Below are 23,602 nucleotides of genomic sequence, written 5' to 3'. Positions count from 1 at the left end.
GTAGCAAAACTGAGATAGTTGTTCTCAAAAGTTCCTTTTACTTGTTTTTAACATTGCATAAGCTTTGAAGACTATATTTACTGTATTTATATGAAATGTTTTCTTTTTCTCAGGTCATGCGCATTGTGGATAATGTTCGTCCTGATCGACAGACAGTTATGTTTTCAGCTACTTTCCCCAGAGCTATGGAGGCTTTGGCTCGCAGAATCCTGAGTAAACCTATTGAAGTGCAGGTTGGAGGCAGGAGTGTGGTTTGCTCAGACGTGGAGCAGCAAGTGGTGGGTACTATACTTTGGAAACCCCAGTTTCCTTGATACTTAGATAGCATGTGTAACCCTTTTGAGATCACTGTTTGTGAGGTAGGCAAGATAATTTCTAAAATGAAGTCATATACAACTACTGTAGCCTTCAGTATTTTACCAGATACACTTAACTATACTGTTCCATGGAACTGGCTATTTAAAATGCTCTTTTTTTTGCTGGGTGCAGTGGTGTATGCCTGAAGACCCAGCTTCTCATTTTTCATAGTTTTGGGCTGTAGTTCACTATGCTGATCTTTGTCCATACTAAGTTCAGCATCAGTGTGGTGACCTCCTGGTAACAGGGAAACCACCAGATTGCCTAAAGATGGGATATTCAGCCCAGGGCAAAAAAACAGAATAGGTCGAAACTTTTGTGCTGATCAGTAGCTGGATCACACCTGTGAATAGCACCTTAGCCATAGTGAGCCCCTGTCTCTTTAAAGACAAAATTAAATGTTCGTTTTAGTTTCTCTCACCAGAAGTAGCAAGTGGTGAATGGTGAGCTGATACATAGAAATGTTACATTCCAGACAGGCATGGTGGCTCATGGCTGTAGTCCCAGTACTTTGGGAGACCAAGGTAGGAGGACCACTTGAGGCCAGGAGTTGGAGACTAGCTTGGGCAATATAGTGAGACCCCTGTCTCTACAAAGGAAAAAGAAATGTCACATACCTGTTTTACTTCTTGGTTACTAGGATATGAAATTAAGAGCCAGAGAGAACAGATGATCATATGCCTACATTTGCAAGACTCTTACACCTAGAAAGTTTACAATTCTTTTTGGCTCTTCTTATTTGCAATTAAAATTAACATTTTCCTAGCCCTTGGTAAAGATATAGCAAGATATTGTCATTTATTCATTCACCACAAATAAAATGAATATTTCTGTCCAAGGGATCTGTTTGCATTTTCACTCCATTAACTTGGTACAATATGGTGCTTTCAGATTGTGATTGAAGAAGAAAAGAAATTCTTGAAGTTACTTGAGCTTCTAGGCCATTATCAAGAGTCAGGATCTGTCATTATATTTGTGGATAAGCAGGAACATGCTGATGGTCTTCTGAAGGATTTAATGAGAGCATCTTATCCTTGCATGTCTCTTCATGGAGGTAATTATTAACTTGATTCACACATAAAATATCTATTTCGTACTTGACAAACATTGTGCTGTGTTCTAAATGATGTTTACTTTGTTCTCTATAATTCAGAACTAAAGTTTATATCACTTCTTACTCAACTGTGCTCTGTGGGAGTAAGTATAATTTTTGCTTCATCTAAGAGAAAGAAAATCATACAGGCATACATTGGTTTGACCAAATTCTATCACCCTTTATCAGCTATGGAGGAATTACATGTAACTTTTCTCTGTGTTTTACCCTGTCCATTGCTCATGCTATCTGTAGGTTTTCATGATTCACTTTAAGGAGCTTTTACTCAAATCTCAAAGTAACATTTTAATTTCTTGTGATACTGCTATTGTTACATATGTGTGGAACTAGAACACAAATCACAGACCAGGAGCAGTGACTCATGCCTGTAATCCTAGCCCTTTGGGAGGCCGAGGCGGGCAGATTACCTGAGGTCAGGAGTTCGAGACCAGTCTGGCCACATGACAAAACCCTGTCTTTACCAAAAATATAAAAATTAGCCAGGCATGGTGGCATGTGCCTGTAATCTCAGCTACTTGGGAGGCTGAGGCAGAATTGCTTGAACCTGGGAGGCGGAGATTGCAGTGAGCTAAGATCATGCCACTGCAAAACCCACAAAACACATGGAATAGATATAGTTTGAATTATTCTCATTTGCTAAATGTTCTGACTGAATAGCTTAGTAATGAATCACTCCAAAATTTACTGGCAATAGTTACTTACATTGCTTATGAATCTTCAATTTGGGCAGAGCTCACCATGTACATCTCGTCTCTGTTTCATGCTATACCTGCTGGGACACAGTGGAGCTGGACATCACCTACCAATTTACCTCACTTTATGTGGTTGGCAAATTGATGCTGGCTCTTGACTGGGAGCTCAGTTAGGCCTTGGTCCAGGCCCTGTGGGCTTCTCTATGAGGCTGCTTGGCCAAGAGGAAAGAACCAGAAGCTGGCCAGTAGGAAAAGGATGATACTGGAATTGGCAGAGCCCTCATTTCTGCCATAGACAATAGGTTGGCTACCACACTGTCCCAGATTCAAGGGAATGGAAGCATAGATGTCACCTGTTGATGAGAGAGTATCATCCCATATGCAGAAAAGCATGTGGAATAGGACATACCTTGTTGTCATCTTTGAAATACAGTCTACTTCCAACAGGCTTCATATGGGATAAAATTAAAGGGACTTTTGAAGATTTGTGTTTGGTTAACTTTTAATGTTTGGAAATGATTTTTTTTGTGTGTGTGGTAAATATTCACTACATAGAAAGTCCCACTCCCCTCCCCTCTCCTACTTTTTTTCAGACAGTCTCGCTCTGCCAACCAGGCTGAAGTGCAATGGTGCAATCTCGGCTCGATACAACCTCCGCCTCCTACCTCCTGGGTTCAAGCAATTCTTGTGTCTCAGCCTCCTGAATACCTGTGACTGTGGGTGCATGCCACCATGCCTGACTTATTTTTTTGTATTTTTTAGTAGAGGCGGAGTTTCGCCATGCTGGCCAAGCTGTTCTTGAACTCCTGACCTCAGATGATCGCCTGCCTTGGCCTCCCACAGTGCTGGGATTACAGGCATGAATTACCATGCCTGGCCTTAGACTGTACCATTTTTTGTTTATAATTCAGTGACATTAAGTACATTCACAATGCTTCACTACTGTCTGTTTCCAGAACATTTTAATCACCCCAAATAGAAACTACTATTTTAAGCAACAAGTCTTTTCCCCCCACCCCTGAGCAGTTGCTTATAACCTCTATTCTGCTTTCTGTCTCTATGTATTTGCCTATTCTGGGTACCTCCTTTAAGTAGAATCATACATTCTCTGTCTTTTTGTGACTTGCCCTTTTCACTTAACAAAATGCTTTCAAGGTTCATCTGTGTTGTAGCATTTGTCAGATTTCCTTTGTAAGGCTGAATAATATTCCATTGTATGTATATAGAGTCAGCCCTTTCTGTCCATAGACTGCAGATAGAAAATTTTTGGAAAAAAATTTGTGAACAGAATCTGAACGTGCACAAAATCTGTTCTTCTTGTCATTCCCTAAATAATATAGTATGCAAACTATTTATTAATACATAGTATTTACATTGTAATAGGAGGTTTTAAGTAATTTAGAGATTTTTTTTAAAGTTTTCAGGACAATGTAGATGATATGGGCATACTATGCCATTTTATATAAGGGACTTGAGCATCCTAGGATTTTGGTATCTGCCAGGGGTCCTGGAAACAGTCCCCTCAGAATACTGAGGGATGACTATATTTGTTTATCCTCTTTTTAGCTACTATTCATTGTCTACCCACACATCAATTTTTATTAGTTTTTCACACATTTCAAATAAATTGGAGAGCAGGTTATCACGTTTCATGTCAATATGTATATCATTAACACTAGTTCAAAACTTGTTTTTTTTCTGACACAGAGTCTCCCTGTGCTGCCCGGGGTGGTCTTGAACTCCTGGGCTCTTGGAATTATCCCTCCTCAGCCTCCTAAGTAGCTGGGACTACAGCAAAATTTGTGAATATTATAAAAAAAAAGTCATCTGGGCGAGGTGGCTCATGCTTGTAATCCCAGCACTTTGGGAGGCCAAGGTGGGTGGATCACTTGAGCTCAGGAGTTTGAGACCAGCCTGGCCAACATGGTGAAACCTTGTCTCTACCAAAAACATAAAAACTTAGCCAGGTGTAGTGGCAGCTGCCTGTAATCCCAGCTACTCAGGAGGCTGAGGCTGGAGAATCACTTAATCCTGGAAGATGGAGGTTGCAGTAAGTGAGATTGCACTGTTGCACTCTGACCTGGGCAACAAAAGTGAGACACTGTCTCAGGAAAGAAAAAGAAAAAACATCTTATAGATAAACTAGTGAAATGTACACAGATGAGTTTTCACAAATACATATAAGCTGTGAAACCTAAACACCTATTAAGATACAACCCTAATCTGGGCACAGTGTTGCATGCCTGTAGTCCCAGCTACTCAGGAGGCTAAGGTGGAAGAGTTGCTTGAGTCTAGGAGTTTGAGGTTAGTCTGGGCAACAGTGAGATTCCATCTCAGAAATTTCCCTCAGTTTATCTCTGTCCCTACGCCTCGAGTTGCCACTTTTTTTTTTTTTTTTTTTTTTTTTTTTTTGATATGAAGTCTTGCTCTGTCACCCAGGCTGAAGTGTAGTGGCGGGATCTCAGCTCACTGCAACCTCCATCTCCTAGGTTCAAGTGATTCTCCTGCCTCAGCCTCCTGAGTAGCTGGGACTACGGGCATGTACCACCACACCTGACTAATTTTTGTATTTTTAGTAGAGATGGGATTTCGCCATCTGGAAGCAGCACCCGCCTCCAGTTTAGTCATTTCTGTTGGACCCTGAGGGTGGGGACTGCTTCCAGTATTTTGGTTGCTTTAGCCACATCCCACAGAAAACACCATAATCAGGTTACAGAACAGTTCCATCACTTCCTAAAAATCTCCCTCATGCGTCTCTATAAAGGTAATTAATTATAAAGGTACTTTTCCCCATCCATAACCCCTGACAACCACTCATGTGTTCTTGTTCTTGTTCTTTTTTCTTTTTTTTTCTTTTTTCTTTCAGAGGCAGAATTTTGTTCTTGTTGCCCAGGCTATAGTGCAATGGTGCCGTCTTTGCTCACTGCAACCTCTCTCCCTCCCAGGTTCAAGCGATTCACCTGCCTCAGCCTCCCCAGTGGCTGGGATTACAGGCATGCACCACCACATCCAGCTAATTTTTGTGTTTTTAGTCAAGGCAGGGTTTCACCATGTTGGTCAAGGTGGTCTTGAACTCCTGATCTCAGATGATCCAGTCACCTTAGCCTTTCAAAGTGCTGGAGTTACAGGCTGAACCACTGCACCTGGCCTCATGTTCTTTTAAAAACATTTGCAGGCCAGGTGCAGTGACTCGTGCCTGTAATTCCAGCTTGGGAGGCCAAGGTGGGCAGATTGCTTGAGTCTGGGAGTTTGAGACCAGCCTGGGCAGCATAGCAAGACCCCCATCTCTGTAAAAATTTTTAAAAACTATGAAAAATTAGCCTCCTAGCTACTCAGGAGGCTGAGGTGGGCGGGAGGATTGTTTGAGCCTGGGAGGCGGAGGTTGCAGTGAGTCGAGATTGTGCCACATTACTCTAACCTTGGAGACAGAGTGAGACCCTGTCTCAGTAAAAAAAAAAGTTTGCAAATGGAATCCCACATTTTGTAACTTTTTGTGGTTGGCTTTTTTTACTCAGCTTAATGACTTTGATATGCATCCAAGTTCTTGCACAGTTTATTCTTTTTTTTTTTTTTTCCCCTTGAGATAGTTTTTCTCTGTTTCCCAGGCTGGAGTGCAGTGGTGCTATCTCAGCTTGGCTCACTGCAACCTTCACCTCCCAGGCGCAAGCACTGCTCTCACCTCAGCCTCCTGAATAGCTGGGACTACAGGCATGTGCCATCATGCCCAACTAATTTTTTTATATTTTTGTGGAGACGGGATTTCACCATGTTGCCCAGGCTGATCTCGAACTCTTGCAATCCTCTCACCCCAAACTCTGGAGTGTTGAGATTACAGGCCTGAGCCATGATGCCCAGCCTGTAGTTATTTTTTTCTTATTGCTGAGTAGTATTCATTGTATGGATTTATCACTGTTTGTGTATCCGTTCATCTGTTTAAGGACATTTTGGTTGGTTGGTATTTTTTTGTAACTGTGAATAGAGCTGCTGTTACTCAAATAAAAGATTTTGTGTGAATGTCGGCTTTCATTTCTCTAGGGTAGATAACAAAGAATGGGATTGCTGGGTCATATGGTGACTATATCTAGGGATGCTATTACTTTTATTTATTCTGTATGGGGTTCATTTAGCTTCTAGAATCTGTAAATTTATGTCCTGTTCTGAATTTGGGAAATTCTTGGTTGTTATTTCTTCAGGGTTTTTTTTTTTTCCTGCTTTATTCTCTTCAGTTATGTATATGTTTGAGTTCTTGATATTGTCTCTTCTATCACTGATGCTTTATTTAGTATTTTTCAACCTTTTTTTCCCCCTTGTGTCTTTCAAATTGAATAATTTCTTTTCTTTTTTGGGATAGAGTTTCGCTGTTGTTGGCCAGGCTGAAGTGCAATGGCGCAATTTTGGCTCACTGCAACCTCTTCCTCCTGGGCTCTAGGGATTCTTGTGCCTCAGTCTCCTGACTAGCTGGGATTACAGACATACGCTACCATGCCCAACTAATTTTGTATTTTTATTAGAGACAGGGTTTCACAGTGTTGGCCAGGCTCCTGACATCAAGTGATGCACCCACCTCGGCATCCCAAAGTGCTGGGAGTACAAGCGTGAGCCACTGTGTCTGGCTGGGATAATTTCTTAGATCCTGTCTTCAACCTCACTGGTTTTTTTTGGATCATCTCCTATCTTCTGTTAGGCCCATCCAGTGAATTTTTGAATTCAGTTACTGTATTCCTTTTTACTTCTAAAATTACAGATATGTTCTCTTTTACATTTTCTTATTTGTCTAACTAGATGTTTTAGGCATTCCTTGTAAGCATTTTTAAAAAGTCTTGATCATCATTATAATATGTGCTTTGAAATCTTTGTTAATTATAACATCTGTGTCATATTGATGTCAGTTTCTGTAGATTGTCTTTTCTCTTGATTTTTGTTTTATGGTTTTTATCTTTCTTTGTATGTCTAGTAATTTCCATTTGTATACTGGACTTTGTAAATGATCCATTGTAGAGATTCTAAATTCTCAATTCTCTGATGTTCCCCTCAAGCATTGTTTTGTTTTTGTGGTTTTTTTTGTGGTTTCCAAATAGGGCATTAACTTGGCTGAACCAAAACTCTGTCATCCTTTAAATAGGCAGCATCTGAAATCTCTTATTTTACTTTTTAATTTTATTATTATTTTTTAGATGAAGATTGCTCTGTCTCCCACGCTGGAATGCAGTGGCACAATCTTGGCTTACTGTGACCTCCTTCTCCCAGGTTCAGGGGATTCTCCTGCCTCAGCCTCCCAAGTAGCTGGGACTACAGGTGCACACCCCCACGCCCAGCTTATTTTTGTATTTTTGGTAGAGATAGGGTTTCACCGTGTTGGCCAGGCTGGTCTGGAACACCTGACCTCTGGTGATCCACCTGCCTCGGCCTCCCAAAGTGCTGGGATTACAGGCATGAGCCACTGGGCCCAGCCTTGAAATCTCTTAATTTTTTTTTTCATTCCAACTGCTTGGATTTTGCCTCATGAATTTGTACCTTAGGGGTCAGCCACATATGTCGGCAGCATATATATGCACAGTTGTTGATTTCTGCTCCATTCTTTTCAGGATTTATCTCCTCTGTTTTCCAGTCCACAGTTTGTTTTGAACACTTTCTGATGGTTTCTCTTGTCAGACTGTGAGTTTCTGTTCAAGCTTTGACTTCCTCGCTTGGTCTGTGCAAGGCCTGCCCCTAACCAAAGAGTTTGAAATAAGTAAGTAAATAAATACAATCCTCTACATGTAGCCAGTGCAATACTTTCTTCCAAGCGTCATCTTTCTTCCTCTGCTGCTTTTAGTCACTCTCTGGTGTCTCTATGTAGTTACTCTTTATTTTGCCCAGAATTCATAGTTGTTATCTGCCGGAGGGCTTGGTCCAGTATGAGTTTCTCCTACGTTGTTGGAAATGTGGTGTTTTTATATAGTAACGAAGTTGTTTCCCATAATGCTTGTCTTTAATACTCCTTTTATCTTTTTGGCCAGGATTGTATCATATCGTATGCTTAAGCCTCTTTCATAGGCAAAGAGAATGACAAATGATTCTTTTTTTTTTTTTTTTTTTTTTTTTGAGACAACGTCTTAATGTCTTGCTCTGTTTCCTAGGCTGGAGTGCAGGTGTGGGATCGTAGCTCACTGCTTCCTCAACCTCCAGGGCTCAATCTCTCCTCCCACCCCAGCTTCCTGGATAGCTGAGACTACAGGCGCGAGACACCATGCCTAGCTAATTTTTGTATTTTTTTAAAGATGGATTTTTGCTATGTTGCCCAGGGTGATCTGCCCACCTTGGCCTCCCAAAGTGCTGGAATTACAGACATGAGCCACTGAGCCTAGCCGAACGTAATAAAAAGTATTATCCTAGGACCTCTGAGAGTCCCTGAGATGTCAGGAGGTTTGTGAGGCTATATGTATTTTCATGATAATCCAGTGATGTTATTTGCCTTTTTCACTCTCATTCTCATTAATGTATAGTGTTTGCCGGGGGCTAAATGGCATGGTATATTGTGACAGATTGAATACAGAAGATAGGACACTCCAATTATCTTCTATTAAGCCAGACTTGAAAAAGATTGGCAAAAATGTAAATCAGTACCATTTGTCTTTTTTTTTTTTTTTTTTTTTGGAGATAGGTTTTCACTCTATTGCCCAATGTGGAGTGCAGAGGCACTATCACATCTCACTGCAGCCTGGATCTCCCTTTGCTCAGGTGATTCTCCCACCTCAGCCTCCCAAGGAGCGTGGAATATAAGCACGTGCCACCACATCAGGCTAATTTTTGCATTTTTTTAGAGAGGGGATTTTGCCATGTTGCCTGGGCTGGCTCATTTGTCTTTTTTTTTTTTGAGACGGAGTTTCGCTCTTGTTACCCAGGCTGGAGTGCAATGGCGCGATCTGGGCTCACCGCAACCTCCGCCTCCTGGGTTCAGGCAATTCTCCTGCCTCAGCCTCCTGAGTAGCTGGGACTACAGGCATGCGCCACCATGCCCAGCTAATTTTTTGTATTTTTAGTAGAGTTGGGGTTTCACCATGTTGACCAGGATGGTTTTGATCTCTTGACTTCGTGATCCACCCGCCTCGGCCTCCCAAAGTGCTGGGATTACGGGCTTGAGCCACTGCGCCCAGCTGGCTCATTTGTCTTAATAAATTATGTTACTGTTTTGGAAAAGTTATTTCTCACAAAAATATCCTTTTTATTTTAACATGTAATTGCTATATGTTTCTTTCTTTCTTTTTTTTTTTTTTTTGCTAATTGCAGTGACTTTAATGGGTTTTCAGGTGTACAGAAACAGGCCCTTTAGATGGGGCTGTGTCACTAGTCAACCATCTTCACTGTGGAGTCCTAGTCACTATGATTTTGTTTTGTAGATCACAAGGATTCATTCAAATTGTCTCCTCTTCTATTCCTTCATAATAGGATCCATGGTCTGAAAGTACATTCCCTCCTTCTCTAGTACATTGTATTCAAGCAGGTCATTGCTACTTCTCTATTGTTATTAATCTTTTCATCATCTTATTCCTCTTAGCACAGTTGAGGCCTAACATATTATCTTCTATGCCTGGGGATGGGAAAATGCAAGCAGGTAACAAGAAGAGAGAAATCATCCTCCTGTGAGTGATAGGCACCCAGGCCTGACCTGCATGAAACTGCAGGCATACCCAATCCTTTGTGTCTGCCGAGAGAAGTCGGCCATGGACCACACACCACCTGATACCAGAAGCTTGCATCAAAAAGGTCTCAGCAGAAACATGAATGAGACATAAATTCACAGCCTTAGGCTGAACAGCTCTTGCAGCAATTCTTGCCCACGATGCCAACATGTCTTCCTGCACTGAAATTATCACTTCAACTGTATTAGTCTTTTCTGCTCTCTCATTCATTTCAAAACTTTTCTAAAGCCTTGCTGTCTTCGTCACTGCCTTCCATTTCCTGGAACATTGCTATACTCTGGTCTCTTGTGACGTTTCAGGCATATATTGCTGTTGTTCAGGGTAAGCATGCCTATGTAGCCTCAGATAAACTTCTATTTTCTTGCCCTTTGTATTCAAACCAAGTTCTTGACACCAGTTCCGCAAACTGTCATGGCACACCTTATTAATTGGAGGCAAAATGGTCGGCAAGGGAGGGGCCTGTATTTTTCATCTGGCTTTTCGTGGAGCTGTAAATTGTTCATTTGCTTGAAGTAGATTACCTTGATTGTATTTCTTAGGGTTTTCCAGTTTGACATTAGAAGTTAAAGAAACACTCGGTTCCATTTGTTCCATATTTGGTTCATCTTTAACTGGGACCAATGTCAAAATCACACTTTCCTCATTATCTACGCCCCCCTCAAAGAAATTCTTCTTACTGTTATCCGAATTTGAGTCTGACTCAGCAGCACCCCTGTCCTGTCCATTCGGTGATACTTTTTTAAAAAATTAGGCTGGGGACGATGGCTCATGCCTGTAATCCCAGACTTTGGGAGGCCCAGGCGGGTGGATCACTTGAGTCCAGGAGTTCGAGGTCAGCTTGTGAAACCTATGTGTTTCTTTTTTAGTCTTTTAATTTTTATTATTCAAAACATTTTTAAAATTTAGCTTTCTGACTCTGTGCTTGTGCCTTCAACACTTTCACCATGAGTTGCTGCTACTTGATAAGGAAAGTATGCTTAATCCTGTCATGAACACATTTAACACATATGGAATCACCATAGGCTCTGCTGACATGCTTTTTTGTTTTGGGCATTCATGTAAGAACATTAGGTCTCATAGCACAAACCCCTTGAAGTCTCGCTGGGCACATGCCACCTGCAGATTTTGGTGCTTTCCCAGCTTTCTTGGTATAAAGATAAATAATTCTATTACCAGGGATTCCAGACAGCCTAGTTTTGTTAAAGGCTGCATTGTAGAAAGCCTATGACAGGCAGTATATCAAATGCTTGACCATTCTGAGTGCCTGTAGGCAACGCCTCTGGAAGAGGAACTGTACTTTTAAACAAATCCAGTATTTAAAAATTTCCTTAGTTCTAATTTCTTTCTTTTTTTTTTTTTTTTTGAGACGGAGTTTTGTTCTTGTTGCCTAGGCTGGAGTGCAGTGTCACGTTCTTAGCTTATTGCAACCTCTGCCTCACAGGTTCAGCTGATTCTCCTGCCTCAGCCTCCTGAATAGCTGGGATTACAGGCGCCCGCCACCATACCTGGCTAATTTTTTTGTATTTTTAGTAGAGACGGCGTGTCGCTATATTGGGCAGGCTGGTCTTGAACTCCTGACCTTCCAAAGTGCTGGGATTACTGGTGTGAGCCACCTTGCCCAGCATCTCAGTTCTAATTTCTCAAACATTAAGTATTGATAGATAAGACCTAAACTAAAGTTCTTTGGGTTCGATTCCCTATTGATTTTAAGAGTGTAAAGACATCATGAAGGCCAGGCATGGTGGCTCACGTCTGTAATCCCAGCACTTTGGGAGTTGGGCAGATCACCTGAGGTCAGGAGTTCAAGACCAGCCTGGCCAACATGGTGGAACCCCATGTCTACTGAAAATACAAAAATTAGCTGGGCATGGTGGCAGTTGCCTGTAGTCTCAGCTACTGGGGAGGCCGAGGCAGGAGAATTACTTGAACCTGTGAGGTGGAAGTTTGCGGTGAGCCAAGATCTTAGGTAACAAAAATGAAACTCTGCCTTTAAAAAAAAAAAAAAAATCCTGAAAACAACATTAGAGAAGGGCTGGTTTACTCTAAGCTTGATTCACTCTTTGAGACTGGGATTAGGCCCATTTCCCATTTGATGTATACCTGACCACGTATTGGGTTAGTATGTGAACAAAATTGGGGTTATTTTAAAAAGGAAGGGGGTTCATGGTTTTGGGGTTGATATTCCATATGCTGTTTGAGTTAGCATATTGTATTCAATTCCAACGAATCAGTTTTGTGTGATTATGTTAGTAGTCAGGATACCTTGGGCTAAAGTAAAAGTTTTGGTATTTTCAAATTACAAACTTAAATTTATATTGATACTGATTTCATTACATTTTCTTGGGTGTTTTTTTTGGTAAAGTGTTAGATTCCACTTTCTTTGACAGTGATTCAAATACTTTATTTAAATCCTTGAAGAGTGCATTTAAAATTGTAGGTAGTAGTAGGAATTAATATTGGTAATTATTTACATGCTAAACAGTCTGTATGTTAAGTCCATATTTTCTGTGAAATCTCCCATGAAAGCAGGAGTTTTAAGCTTTGAGAATTTATCTTATTTCCTTCTCTATTACCAGAGTTTCCTGGGAACCTCATCATGAAATATTCTGTGGCCTGGGCATGTTGTAATAGAACTTTCTGGTATTTTATACTTGTTTTATCATTAATACTAAACCTCTTTGGGTCACTTATTTAAGAGAGATCCAGTTGGGTACATTTAAACCAGTATTCCTCAAACTTTAATTTGCCTGTGATAATCACTGAAGGATTTTGTTAAAAGTGCAGATTTCAATTTAGTAGTTTGGAGTATAACCCTACATTCTGCATTTCTTTCTTTCTTTTTTTTTTTTTCCCCCTCCGAAATATAGTCTTGCCTGGTTGCCTAGGCTGGAGTGCAGTGGCATAGTCTCAGCTCACTGCAACCTCCACCTTCTGAGTTCAAGCAATTCTCCTGCCTCAGCCTCCTGAGTAGCTGGGATTACAGGCACACGCCACCATGCCTAGCTAATTTTTGTATTTTCAGTAGAGATGGGGTTTCACCATGTTGGCCCAGCTGGTCTCAAACTCCTTACCTCATGATCTACCTGCATTGACCTCCCGGGTGATGCTGCTCTGGTCCTTGGACAAAACTGAGTAGCAAGGCTCTAAATAGCCTACAGGGAAGGGAGAAAGATCTAAATCTTGTCAGTATAGGCTGAACGTTTCTGCCTTTTCTCCCTTTGGCTCCCAAACAGGTTAAGTTAGTTTCTGATATTGCGCCTTTGTGAATATAAGCCTTATATAGAAGAAAGGGGACAATACAAGATCAGAGTTGAAAGATTCATAAATGAATTAATAGCAATAACCTTTAATCTTGCCATTAATTTTCTTAGTCTTTTATTTTCTATATTTTAGGAGTTGGATGTGTCAGTTTGCTCCTTATTCTGAGTTTAGATTCTTTGTCAGAAGAAATGGGAAATTTAATTTGGACATGTTTTACAACTCTTTACTTGCAGGCATTGATCAATATGACAGAGATAGCATCATAAATGACTTTAAGAATGGGACCTGCAAACTTCTTGTGGCTACCTCTGTTGCTGCCCGAGGTCTAGATGTGAAACATCTGATTCTTGTAGTAAATTATAGCTGCCCCAATCATTATGAGGATTATGTGCACAGAGCAGGGCGGACTGGAAGAGCAGGCAACAAGGTAAAATCATTTTGTTATAATTGATCACCATTATATTAAAATACAGGAGTTTCTTTAGTATTTTAAGGAGTCATTAGGAGTTACGGAGACATTTTGAAAATCTGTAATCCACACAGTGTGAAGAGTAGTTGATGTTCATAATTTATGTACATGTACAGTTCTAAGTATTATTCAGATTATCAGATACCTAGCAGCTCTTTATAGGCAGATACTGTTAACAGTTTGTGTTCCCTTTTAGGTTTTTCCCCTCATGCTTAAAAAGTTCTATACAGATGTTCCTTGATTTATGATGGGGTTACAGTGTCCTGATAAATCCATTGTAAGTCAAAGATGCATTTAATATACCTGACCTACTAAACATCATAGTAGCCTAGCCTACTTTCAACATGCTCAGAACACTTATATTAGCCTAAACTTGGGCCTAATCATCTAACACAAAGCCTATTTCATAATAAAGTATTGAATATTTCAAGTAATTTATTGAATACTGTACTGGACGTGAAAACAATGGTTGTATAGATACTCAAAGTACAGTTTCTAATGAATGTGTATCACTTTTGCACCATGGTAAAGTTGAAAAATCATAAATTGAATCATTGTAAGTCAGGGACCATCTGTATACACATACACATAAATTATTATACTTCAGGATCTTTTTTAAAAAACATGGGATCATAAAATATACCCATCTCCACACCTACCAATTTCTCCTACTCACCTCTTTCTCTATCAGTCATACATATATATGTTACTTGCATTTTTGACTCACCTGTATTCTAGAAACTGTATAGACCTAACTCATTTATTCTAGAAGCAGCAGACTATTCTGTTGTTGGAGTCATTGATTCTGATGTATTTAATTTTCTAACCCTGTACATTGCATAATAAAGCAGTAAATAGTATTAATATGCCATAGCTTACATTAATGGATAATGTATTATCTGCCAGGTACTGTTTAAGTGTTTTACATGTATAATCTCTTTTTATCCTTAAAACTTCCTTTGAGGTAGATAATATTACTCTGTTTTATAGATGAGAAAAATTCATGCACATAGAATTTAGTTCACCTGCTTGTACACATTTAATAAGTAGTGTGGTATTTATTCTTCTTTTTTTTTTTAAGATGGGGTTTCACCTGGATGGCCAGGCTGGCCTTGAACCCCTGACCTCAGGTGATCCACCCACCTCGGCTTCCCAAAGTGCTAGGATTACAGGCGTGAGCCACTGTGCCCGGCATGGTATTTATTCTTTTAACCTATTAGGAGTCAAGAAAATTTTTTGGTAAAGGGTCGTATACTAAAAATTGTATACTATTTGGGCTCTGTCACATATTCTCTTTGTCTCTCCTTCTCTATGTATGTGTGTGTTATTATATGTTCGTAATGCCATAAAAATGTAAATATTTGTAACCAGGGGCAGTGCAAAAGCACCATAGGTCAAAGGTGGTGGCTGTTTAGATATTTGTGAATTAAAATCTTAAACTGTTTTAAAATTTTTAACAGACGACTGTTTGGGTGAGATTTTTTTTTTTTTTTTTTTTTGTCTGAGACGGAGTTTCGCTCTTGTTACCCAGGCTGAAGTGCAATGGCGCGATCTCGGCTCACCGCAACCTCCGCCTCCCGGGTTCAGGCAATTCTCCTGCCTCAGCCTCCTGAGTAGCTGGGATTACAGGCACGCGCCACCATGCCCAGCTAATTTTTTGTATTTTTAGTAGAGACGGGGTTTCACCATGTTGACCAGGATGGTCTCGATCTCTTGACCTCGTGATCCACCCGCCTCGGCCTCCCAAAGTGCTGGGATTACAGGCTTGAGCCACCGCGAGATTTTAATTTTGTGGAGATAAGGTCTTGCCGTGTTGCCCAGGCTGGCCTCAAACTCCTGGGCTCATTATCTTTCCATCTCTGCCTCCCCAAGTGCTGGGATTACCAGTGGGAGCTATTATTGCACCCAGCAAGGTCAGATTATTTTGTGAAGATAGCAAACCAGTTTTCTACTCCCAACTCTGGTCTGTCTTTTGTGTGAACCAAGAACTTGCTGGGAGTATGTAAAGCCTTTGGCTTTAGAGAATTCCAGAAGGGTGGTTTGGCTGGTCTCATTTTTTCAGAAACAGTTACAAAAATAAGTATATTAAAACAACTCAGCTGGGTAGTCCCAGCTACTTGGGAGGCTGAATCAAGATCTCTTGAGCCCATGAGTTCAAAGCTACAGTAAACTATAATTGTGCTACTGTACCGTCAGCCTGAGTGACAGCAAAACTTGTCTATAAAAATCAAACAACCAGACAATTTATTATATATATATAATCAAGCATATATTTCCACACGTGTATCACACACATTTTTATATCTTTTATTGATCTTTAAGAAAAATATGGATAGCTATGTCCTAGGACATTAACTTGGTGAGACTGGTGTAGTAGGTAGCAGAGGAAGGAGATGCAAGCAAAAAGAGAAAAAATAGAATATATTAAAGAAAATGGGCCAGGCACAGTGCCTCATGCTTGTAATCCCAGCACTTTGGGAGGCCAAGGTGGGTGGATAGGTTAAGCTCAGGAGTTTAAGACCAGCCCTGGCAAAATGGTGAGACCTCGTCTATTCAAAAAGTACAGAAAGTTAGCTGGGCATGGTGTCTGTAGTCCCACCTATAGTCACTCCTGTAGTCCCAGCTACTTGGCAGTGCCCAGGCTAGAATGTAGTGGCAGAATCTTGGCTCACCGCAACCTCTACCACCCAGACGCAGTCTTACCACCTCAGCCTCCTCAGTAGCAAAAACAGAGTGAAGAGTGAAACTATGTCTTAAAAAATAATAAATAAATTAGCCAGGCATGGTGGTGGTCACCTGTAATTACAGCTACTCGGGAGGCTGAGACAGGAGAATCACTTGAACTTGGGATGCGGAGGTTGCAGTAAGCTGAGATTGTGCCACTGCATTCCAGCCTGAGCAATAGAGCGAGACTCCATCTCAAAAAAAAAAAAAAAAAAAGGAAAAGCAAAAGACCACACAATTGTGCATTTGTGTAAAATTGTATACATCTCCTTCCTTCCGTCCTTCCTTCTGTCCGTCCGTCCGTCCGTCCGTCCTTCCTTCCTTCCTTCCTTCCTTCCTTCCTTCCTTCCTTCCTTCCTTCCTTCCTTCCTCTTTCCTTCTTTCTTCTTTTCTCTTTCTTTCTCTTTCTTTCTTTCGGCAGTTTTCCTCTTGTCACCCAGGCTGTAGTGCATTGGTGCCATCTCGGCTCACTGTAACCTCTGCCTCCCAGGTTCAAACGATTCTCCTGCCTCAGCCTCCCACGTAGCTGGGATTACAGGCATGCATCACCACACCTGGCTAATTTTTATCTATTTTTAGTAGAGAGGGGGTTTCACCATTTTGGTCAGGTTGATTGCAAACTCCTGACCTCAAGTGATCACCCACCTTGGCCTCCCAAAGTGTTGGGATTACAGGCGTGAGCCACTGCATCCAGCCAGTTGCATGTATTTCTACCTGTGTATGAAGAAATCAGAAATTTTCTAGTTTACTTGTGTTATTTTAAAATATTAAACCTGGATATTTTACTTTGAACCATTAAGTAATTTAGTAAAACTCTTGTGGCTTTTTAAATTATTTAGTAATGTTGTCAATCTTGAGGATTTATTAGGTGGATCAGGTTTTATCTTACTTGTGATCAAGGTATGATTCATCTTGTTAGTGTCTAATAATTGCACTTTTTTATCCATTAGGGTTATGCTTATACTTTTATCACAGAAGATCAAGCTCGCTATGCTGGTGACATAATTAAAGCTCTTGAGTTGTCAGGGACTGCAGTGCCTCCTGATTTAGAGAAACTGTGGAGTGATTTCAAAGATCAACAGAAAGCTGTGAGTTTTTTAACCCATATTACTCTTCTAGAAATCATTAATGTGACTTAACCTTGACTATTTCATTCTTGGAAATCTTTTTTTTATTTAATACTTGGAAATTTTGATAGGACTATTTTTATTTCTCTCTTAAGAGAGGGGAAAAGAAGTGAAAGCCATTCTGTCTTTTGCTTGAACTTAGTATTTTGTGATGTCTATGTAGAGCTCTTAGTTTACCTTACATGCTGGATCAAGTGTGTTTATTACACTGCCATACACCACCTTGAAAAATATCTTATTACTATGAATTCCTAAACATTAAAGTTTTTACCATGAGATTAACTTTCTTTGTTTTCTGTTTTTGAAAGGAAGGGAAAATAATTAAAAAGAGTAGTGGGTTCTCTGGTAAGGGATTCAAGTTTGATGAAACAGAACAAGCTTTGGCTAATGAGAGGAAGAAGTTACAAAAAGCAGCTCTTGGTCTGCAAGATTCAGATGATGAGGATGCTGCAGTTGATGTAAGTTCGGTTATTCTCTCATTCTTAATTGAAGCGATTATTTCTTTTGTACTGGAGGTCTTGTCATATGCTTGTCAAGATAACTAATCATTGGAAACCTTCTTTGGGAGAGGATGGTTCTAGAATAGTTTTGGAAAATCTGCCTAGTACATACCAGTACCCCTCCTCTTGATATGTAGACCACTCATTAGCACATCAAAGGATGTGAAAAAAAATTTTTTTTTGACCTGGAGTCTCGCTCTGTCACCCAGGCTGGAGTACAGTGGTGCAATCTCAGCTCACTGTAACCTCCACTTCCCAGGTTCAAGCAATTCTCTTGCCTCAGCCTCCTGAGTAGCTGGGATTACAGGCGTCCACCGCAACACCTGTCTAATTTTTGTATTTTCAGTAGAGACGGGGTTTCACTGTCTTGGTGAGGTTGATCTCAAACTCCCAATCTCAAGCCATCCACCCTTCTCGGCCTCCCAAAGTGCTGGGATTACATGCGTGAGCCACTGCACCCGGCTGTGGATATGAAAAGTCTGTAAGGAAGCTTGTTTAACTTTGTTAGTTAAACCCAGAAATTCCCCAACGTATCTGATCACAGAACATTTTTTGACATATCACGCTAAACTTAAGCTCAGAAAACATGGTTAGAATTCAGGAATTCAATCTGATCTTATCATTAGGAAATTGACTCCAAGAAAAGATGTTAGGTCCAGGACCATAGTAGAAGTTACACAGAGTCAGGACCAGAACCCAGGTGTTCCATTAACCCTAAACCATTTATTTCGAGGATACCATACTAGCTTAAAATGTAATAAAGTATTTATTTTTTATTTTTATTTTATTTTATTTTTTGAGACAGAGCCTTACTCTGTTACCCAGGCTGATGTACAGTGGCATGATCTTGGCTCACTGCAACCGCCATGTCCAGGGTTCAAGCAATTCTCCTGCTTCAGCCTTCCAAGTAGCTGGGATTACAGGTGCCCCCGCCACCACACTTGGCTGATTTTTATATTTTTGGACAGAGATGTAGAGATGGGGTTTTGTATTTTTAGACAGAGTGTAGAGACAGGGTTTCACCCTGTTAGCCAGACTGGACTGAAACTCCTGACCTCAGGTGATCTACCTGCCTTGGCCTCCCAGAGTGCTGGGATTATAGGTGTGAGCCGCTGTGCCTGGCCAGTAAAGTTATTTTTAAATTTATCTCTTGCCATGAAACAAATCAAAACTTAGCAGGTTAAAGCAATAAACATTTATTATTATAGTTCCTGAGGGTCAGGAAATCAGCAGCAGTTTAGCCAGGTAGTTCTGGCTTAGGCTCTCATGAGATTGCAGTCATCTGCAGGCTTGGCTGTTGCTGGATGATCTGCTTCCAAGATGACTTATTCACTCCGATGTTTACTGGATGCCTCAGTTTTTCACCTCTTTGCCTGTCCTTACCCACATGGCAACTGGCTTTCCTCACAGTGAGCGATCCAGGAGAGAGAGCAAAGAGAAAGCTTTAGTGCTTTTTATGACTAGTCTCTGAAATTACACAGTCACTTCCAGTTTATTATTTGTGGGTTTTGTTTTGGAAACAGAGTCTGGCTCTGTCACCCAGGCTGGAATGCAGTGGCGCAAACTCAGCACACTGCAGCCTCTGCCTCCTGGGTTCAAGCAGTCTTCCCACTTCAGCCTCCCGAATAGTTGGTACTATAGATGTACCACCATGCCCTGTTAATATATATTTTAAAATGTTTTTATGTAGAGTTGAGGTCTCACTATATTGCCTAGGCTGGTTTTATACTCCTGGCCTCAAATGATTCTCCTGCCTCAGCCTCCCAAAGTGATGCTATTACAAACATGAGCCACCATGCCCAGCCATTCTCTTAGAAGGAAGTCCTTAAGTTCAGCCCACACTCAGGAAAAAAGACTATGAATTTGTAGCCATGTTTTAAAAACATCTGTCACTTTTTGACATTACGGTAGTTTCCCCTTATCTGTGGTTTTTGTTGCCATAGGTTAATCACGGTCTGAAACTATTACAGTATTTTGAGAGAGAGAGACCACATTCATATAAGTTTTATTACAGTACATTGTTATAATTGTCCTATTTTATTATTGTTAATCTCTTATTGTACCTAATTTATAAATTAAACTTTATCATAGTTATGTATGTATAGGAAAAAACAATGTATGTCTGTGTGACACTATCTGTGTTTTTAGGCATCCACTGGGGTTCTTGGATTATATTCTATGTGAATAAGGGAAGACTACTGTACTTTTAACTTTTTTTAAAAGAAATCTTATGATAAAATATAGTGATTGTTTCTTTGGGTGTTAAAGTAATATGTAATTTTATGAAAAATGTGAACAGTACTTAACATTAATAAAATCAAAAGTAAGGTTAGCTCTATCAGCTAGCATTGTATACTTCCCCCATTCCTGATTCTGTGAATTTTTTCAGATTATAATACCACGCATGCTATTTAATTTAAAACAGTTTTACTCAGGTAAATGTTGAGTTTTAAAAGTAGTTGATAAACTAACCCCCTGTTGGTTTTTTTGTTTTGTTTTGTTTTTATGAGACAAGGTCTCACTCTGTCAGTCAGTCTAGAGTGCAGTGGTGTGCTCTTGGCTCACTGTAACCTCAACCTCCTGGGCTCAGGTGATTCTCCACCTCAGCCTTCTGAGTATCTGGGACTATAGACATGTGCCACCATACCTGGCTAACTTTTATGTATTTTGTAGAGATGAGATTTTGCCATGTTGCCCACGCTGGTCTCAAACTCCTGCCTCGGACTCCCAAAGTGCAGGGATTATAGGCATGAGCCACTGTGCCTGGCCATAACTGAAACCCCTTAATAGGTAATGAATGTTTTAGGAAGAATCTAAGGCTGGGTGTGATGTCTCATGGCCTATAATCCCAACACTTTGGAAGGCCAAGGTGAGAGGATAGCTTAAGTCCAGGAGCTCAGTACCCTCCTAGACAACATAGTGAGTGAGACTTTGTCTCTATGAAAAGTTTTTAAAAAATTAGCTGGACATGGTAGTGCACACTGTGGTCCTAGCTACTCGGAAGGCCGAGGTGTGAGGATCCTTTGAGCCTGGGAAATCAAAAAGCTAAATGGACTGTTTTTATTTCTGTATAAGACTTTTGTAAATTAACCTAATTAAGTTTTAAGCCCTAAAGAAGCTTTTCTGTACATTTGAGATCTAGAAGATACAGCTTTATTAATCTAATGTAAATTTCTGAAGGGGCTTATATTTCTATAGTCAGTGGTATCAGTAGTCATTGTTGGGCAAAAGACATTTTTTTTTTTTTTAAAGAAATGTACATAGCAGTAGGGCTCATGTGACTTCTGTCAAAGCAAAGCTTTCATCATTGCACTTGCCTTGATGGGGAAACAACCTGCATTATTTCCTTTCTTGATTCAAAGGAATAAAGGAATAAGCCTTTTCTGGTTCAGTTACCCAGTTTTTAAGGCAAATCCAATTGCGTTTTATGGGTTAGGAAGAGTTGAGAGCTTTGCCTTAGGAACATGTTATACTACTCCCCCTGAGAATTATTGACTGTATTTTTAGTTGGCCACTGACCTTGAGTTATAGCCCTTTTTCCAGCATCTTTCATTGCAGTATAATTTGGTCTCAAGGCTTGAGCCCTGGGGCAACTCAGCTGCATCATATTTGCTGTTCTGTCTTGACAGCACATGTTTCCTCATTTATTGAACAGGGATGTAGTTTCTGGGTCTCTCAGGAGTCTGATGAAGTGGTTCATTCAGTGTTGTTTCTCTGTTTCTATTTTTCTTCCCACCATAGACAACTGATTTTTGAAATGAGACATGTGACTTTTAACAAATAGGTGGTATATTTTCCCATTGATCTATGTAGTAGGATTTGCATAAATATTTCCAGCCTGCTGGTGGAAACATTCCTTATTTATTTCTGTAGAATAACCTAATTTGATATTTCTAATTCAGTTTTTTTACTAGTCCTTTTTTTCCTTTTGATCTAGATTGATGAGCAAATTGAAAGCATGTTTAATTCAAAGAAGAGAGTAAAGGATATGGCTGCTCCTGGAACATCAAGTGTTCCTGCTCCAACTGCAGGAAATGCTGAGAAATTAGAAATTGCTAAGAGATTGGCTCTTAGAATCAATGCTCAGAAGAATTTGGGCATCGAGTCTCAGGTATTAAGTAATTTGTTCCAAGTCTCAGTCAATACTTTTTTTTTTTTTTGAGACAGAGTATCGCTCTTGTTGCCCAGGCAGGAGTGCAATGGCGTGATCTCAGGTATTAAGTAATTTGTTCCAAGTCTCAGTCAATACTCTTTTTTTGTTTTGAGACCGAGTTTTGCTCTTGTTGCCTAGGCTGGAGTGCAATGGCACGATCTTGGCTCACCACAACCCCTGCCTCCTGGGTTCAAGTGATTCTCTGGCCTCAGCCTCCCGAATAGCTGGGATTATAGGCATGTGCTACCGTACCCGGCTAATTTTGTATTTTTAGTAGCAACGGGGTTTCCTCCATGTTGGTCAGGCTGGTCTTGAACTCCTGACCTCAGGTGATCTATTCACCTCAGCCGCCCAAAGTGCTGGGATTACAGGCATGAGGCACTGTACCCAGCTAATACTTTTTTTTTTTTTTTTTTTTTTGAGACGGAGTTTCACTCATGTTACCCAGGCTGGAGTGCAATGGCGCGATCTCGGCTCACTGCAACCTCCGCCTCCTGGGTTCAGGCAATTCTCCTGCCTCAGCCTCCTGAGTAGCTGGGATTACAGGCACATGCCACCATGCCCAGCTAATTTTTTTTTTTGTATTTTTAGTAGAGACGGGGTTTCACCATGTTGACCAGGATGGTCTCGATCTCTTGACCTCGTGATCCACCCGCCTCGGCCTCCCAAAGTGCTGGGATTACAGGCTTGAGCCACTGCGCCCGGCCTACCAGCTAATACTTTTAATAAGTTATTTGATTTTATTTTTCAAGGATTATGTTGAGCACAAGTAAACAAGTTGTCCTGGACATTGAGTTTGTGAGAATGTAACATTCTCAACATAGGATTTTTAAAAATAATTGTGTTTGGATGATTTTTGTAGTGCTATTAACTGAGGACTTTATACCTGTTCTAGACTTTCTAACTATTAGCCATAGGTAGTTTTATAGAGTAGTAGTATTCTGATGGGTCTTAACAAAACCTTTAAGATGTATGAATAATTCTGTTTCTTTATAAGCTTTCATTGGGTAGGTTATTGGGCATACAACTCCCTGGATGTACAAACACCTAGTTAAATGACTCAGATTAACATGGGCGGCCGGGCGCGGTGGCTCAAGCCTGTAATCCCAGCACTTTGGGAGGCCGAGGCGGGTGGATCACGAGGTCAAGAGATCGAGACCAACCTGGTCAACATGGTGAAACCCCGTCTCTACCAAAAATACAAAAAATTAGCTGGGCATGGTGGTGCATGCCTGTAATCCCAGCTACTCAGGAGGCTGAGGCAGGAGAATTGCCTGAACCCAGGAGGCGGAGGTTGCGGTGAGCCGAGATCGCGCGCCATTGCACTCCAGCCTTGGTAACATGAGTGAAACTCCGTCTCAACAACAACAACAAAAAAAAAACAAAACATGGGCTTAAATGGAGAAATGTAATTTTAAAATATTTCATGATACCTTTTTCTTGGAAGCGTATTTGTTATTTTGAAGCTTTTGAGTCAGTCATTATCACGTTTTTTTTTTTTTTTTTTTTTTTTTTTTTTTTTT

The 23,602-nt window shown here is 40.5% G+C and overlaps 1 protein-coding gene and 1 pseudogene across 2 annotated transcripts in view; one reads left to right on the top strand and one right to left on the bottom strand.

Moving 5' to 3' along the window:
- Positions 1 to 23,602, top strand: part of DDX46 (DEAD-box helicase 46) — a 78,536-nt gene that overhangs the window by 41,868 nt on the left and 13,066 nt on the right. Inside the window, exons 14-19 of one of the 2 annotated variants that reach the window (XM_032248933.1) lie at positions 114 to 278; positions 1,249 to 1,411; positions 13,340 to 13,533; positions 17,250 to 17,387; positions 17,735 to 17,884; positions 21,864 to 22,037. In XM_032248933.1, coding sequence (XP_032104824.1) covers positions 114 to 278; positions 1,249 to 1,411; positions 13,340 to 13,533; positions 17,250 to 17,387; positions 17,735 to 17,884; positions 21,864 to 22,037 — 984 coding nt within the window. Of the gene's footprint in view, positions 1 to 113; positions 279 to 1,248; positions 1,412 to 13,339; positions 13,534 to 17,249; positions 17,388 to 17,734; positions 17,885 to 21,863; positions 22,041 to 23,602 lie in introns of both variants that reach the window. The other variant, XM_032248846.1, reaches the window with a different exon arrangement.
- LOC116553945 lies at positions 9,654 to 11,057 on the bottom strand (annotated as a pseudogene).

This window comes from Sapajus apella, unplaced genomic scaffold (genome assembly GCF_009761245.1).
Source record: "Sapajus apella isolate SASKATOON/1434 unplaced genomic scaffold, GSC_monkey_1.0 scaffold1, whole genome shotgun sequence".
Classification (NCBI taxonomy): domain Eukaryota; kingdom Metazoa; phylum Chordata; class Mammalia; order Primates; family Cebidae; genus Sapajus; species Sapajus apella.
This window is presented reverse-complemented; position numbering and strand designations above follow the sequence as displayed.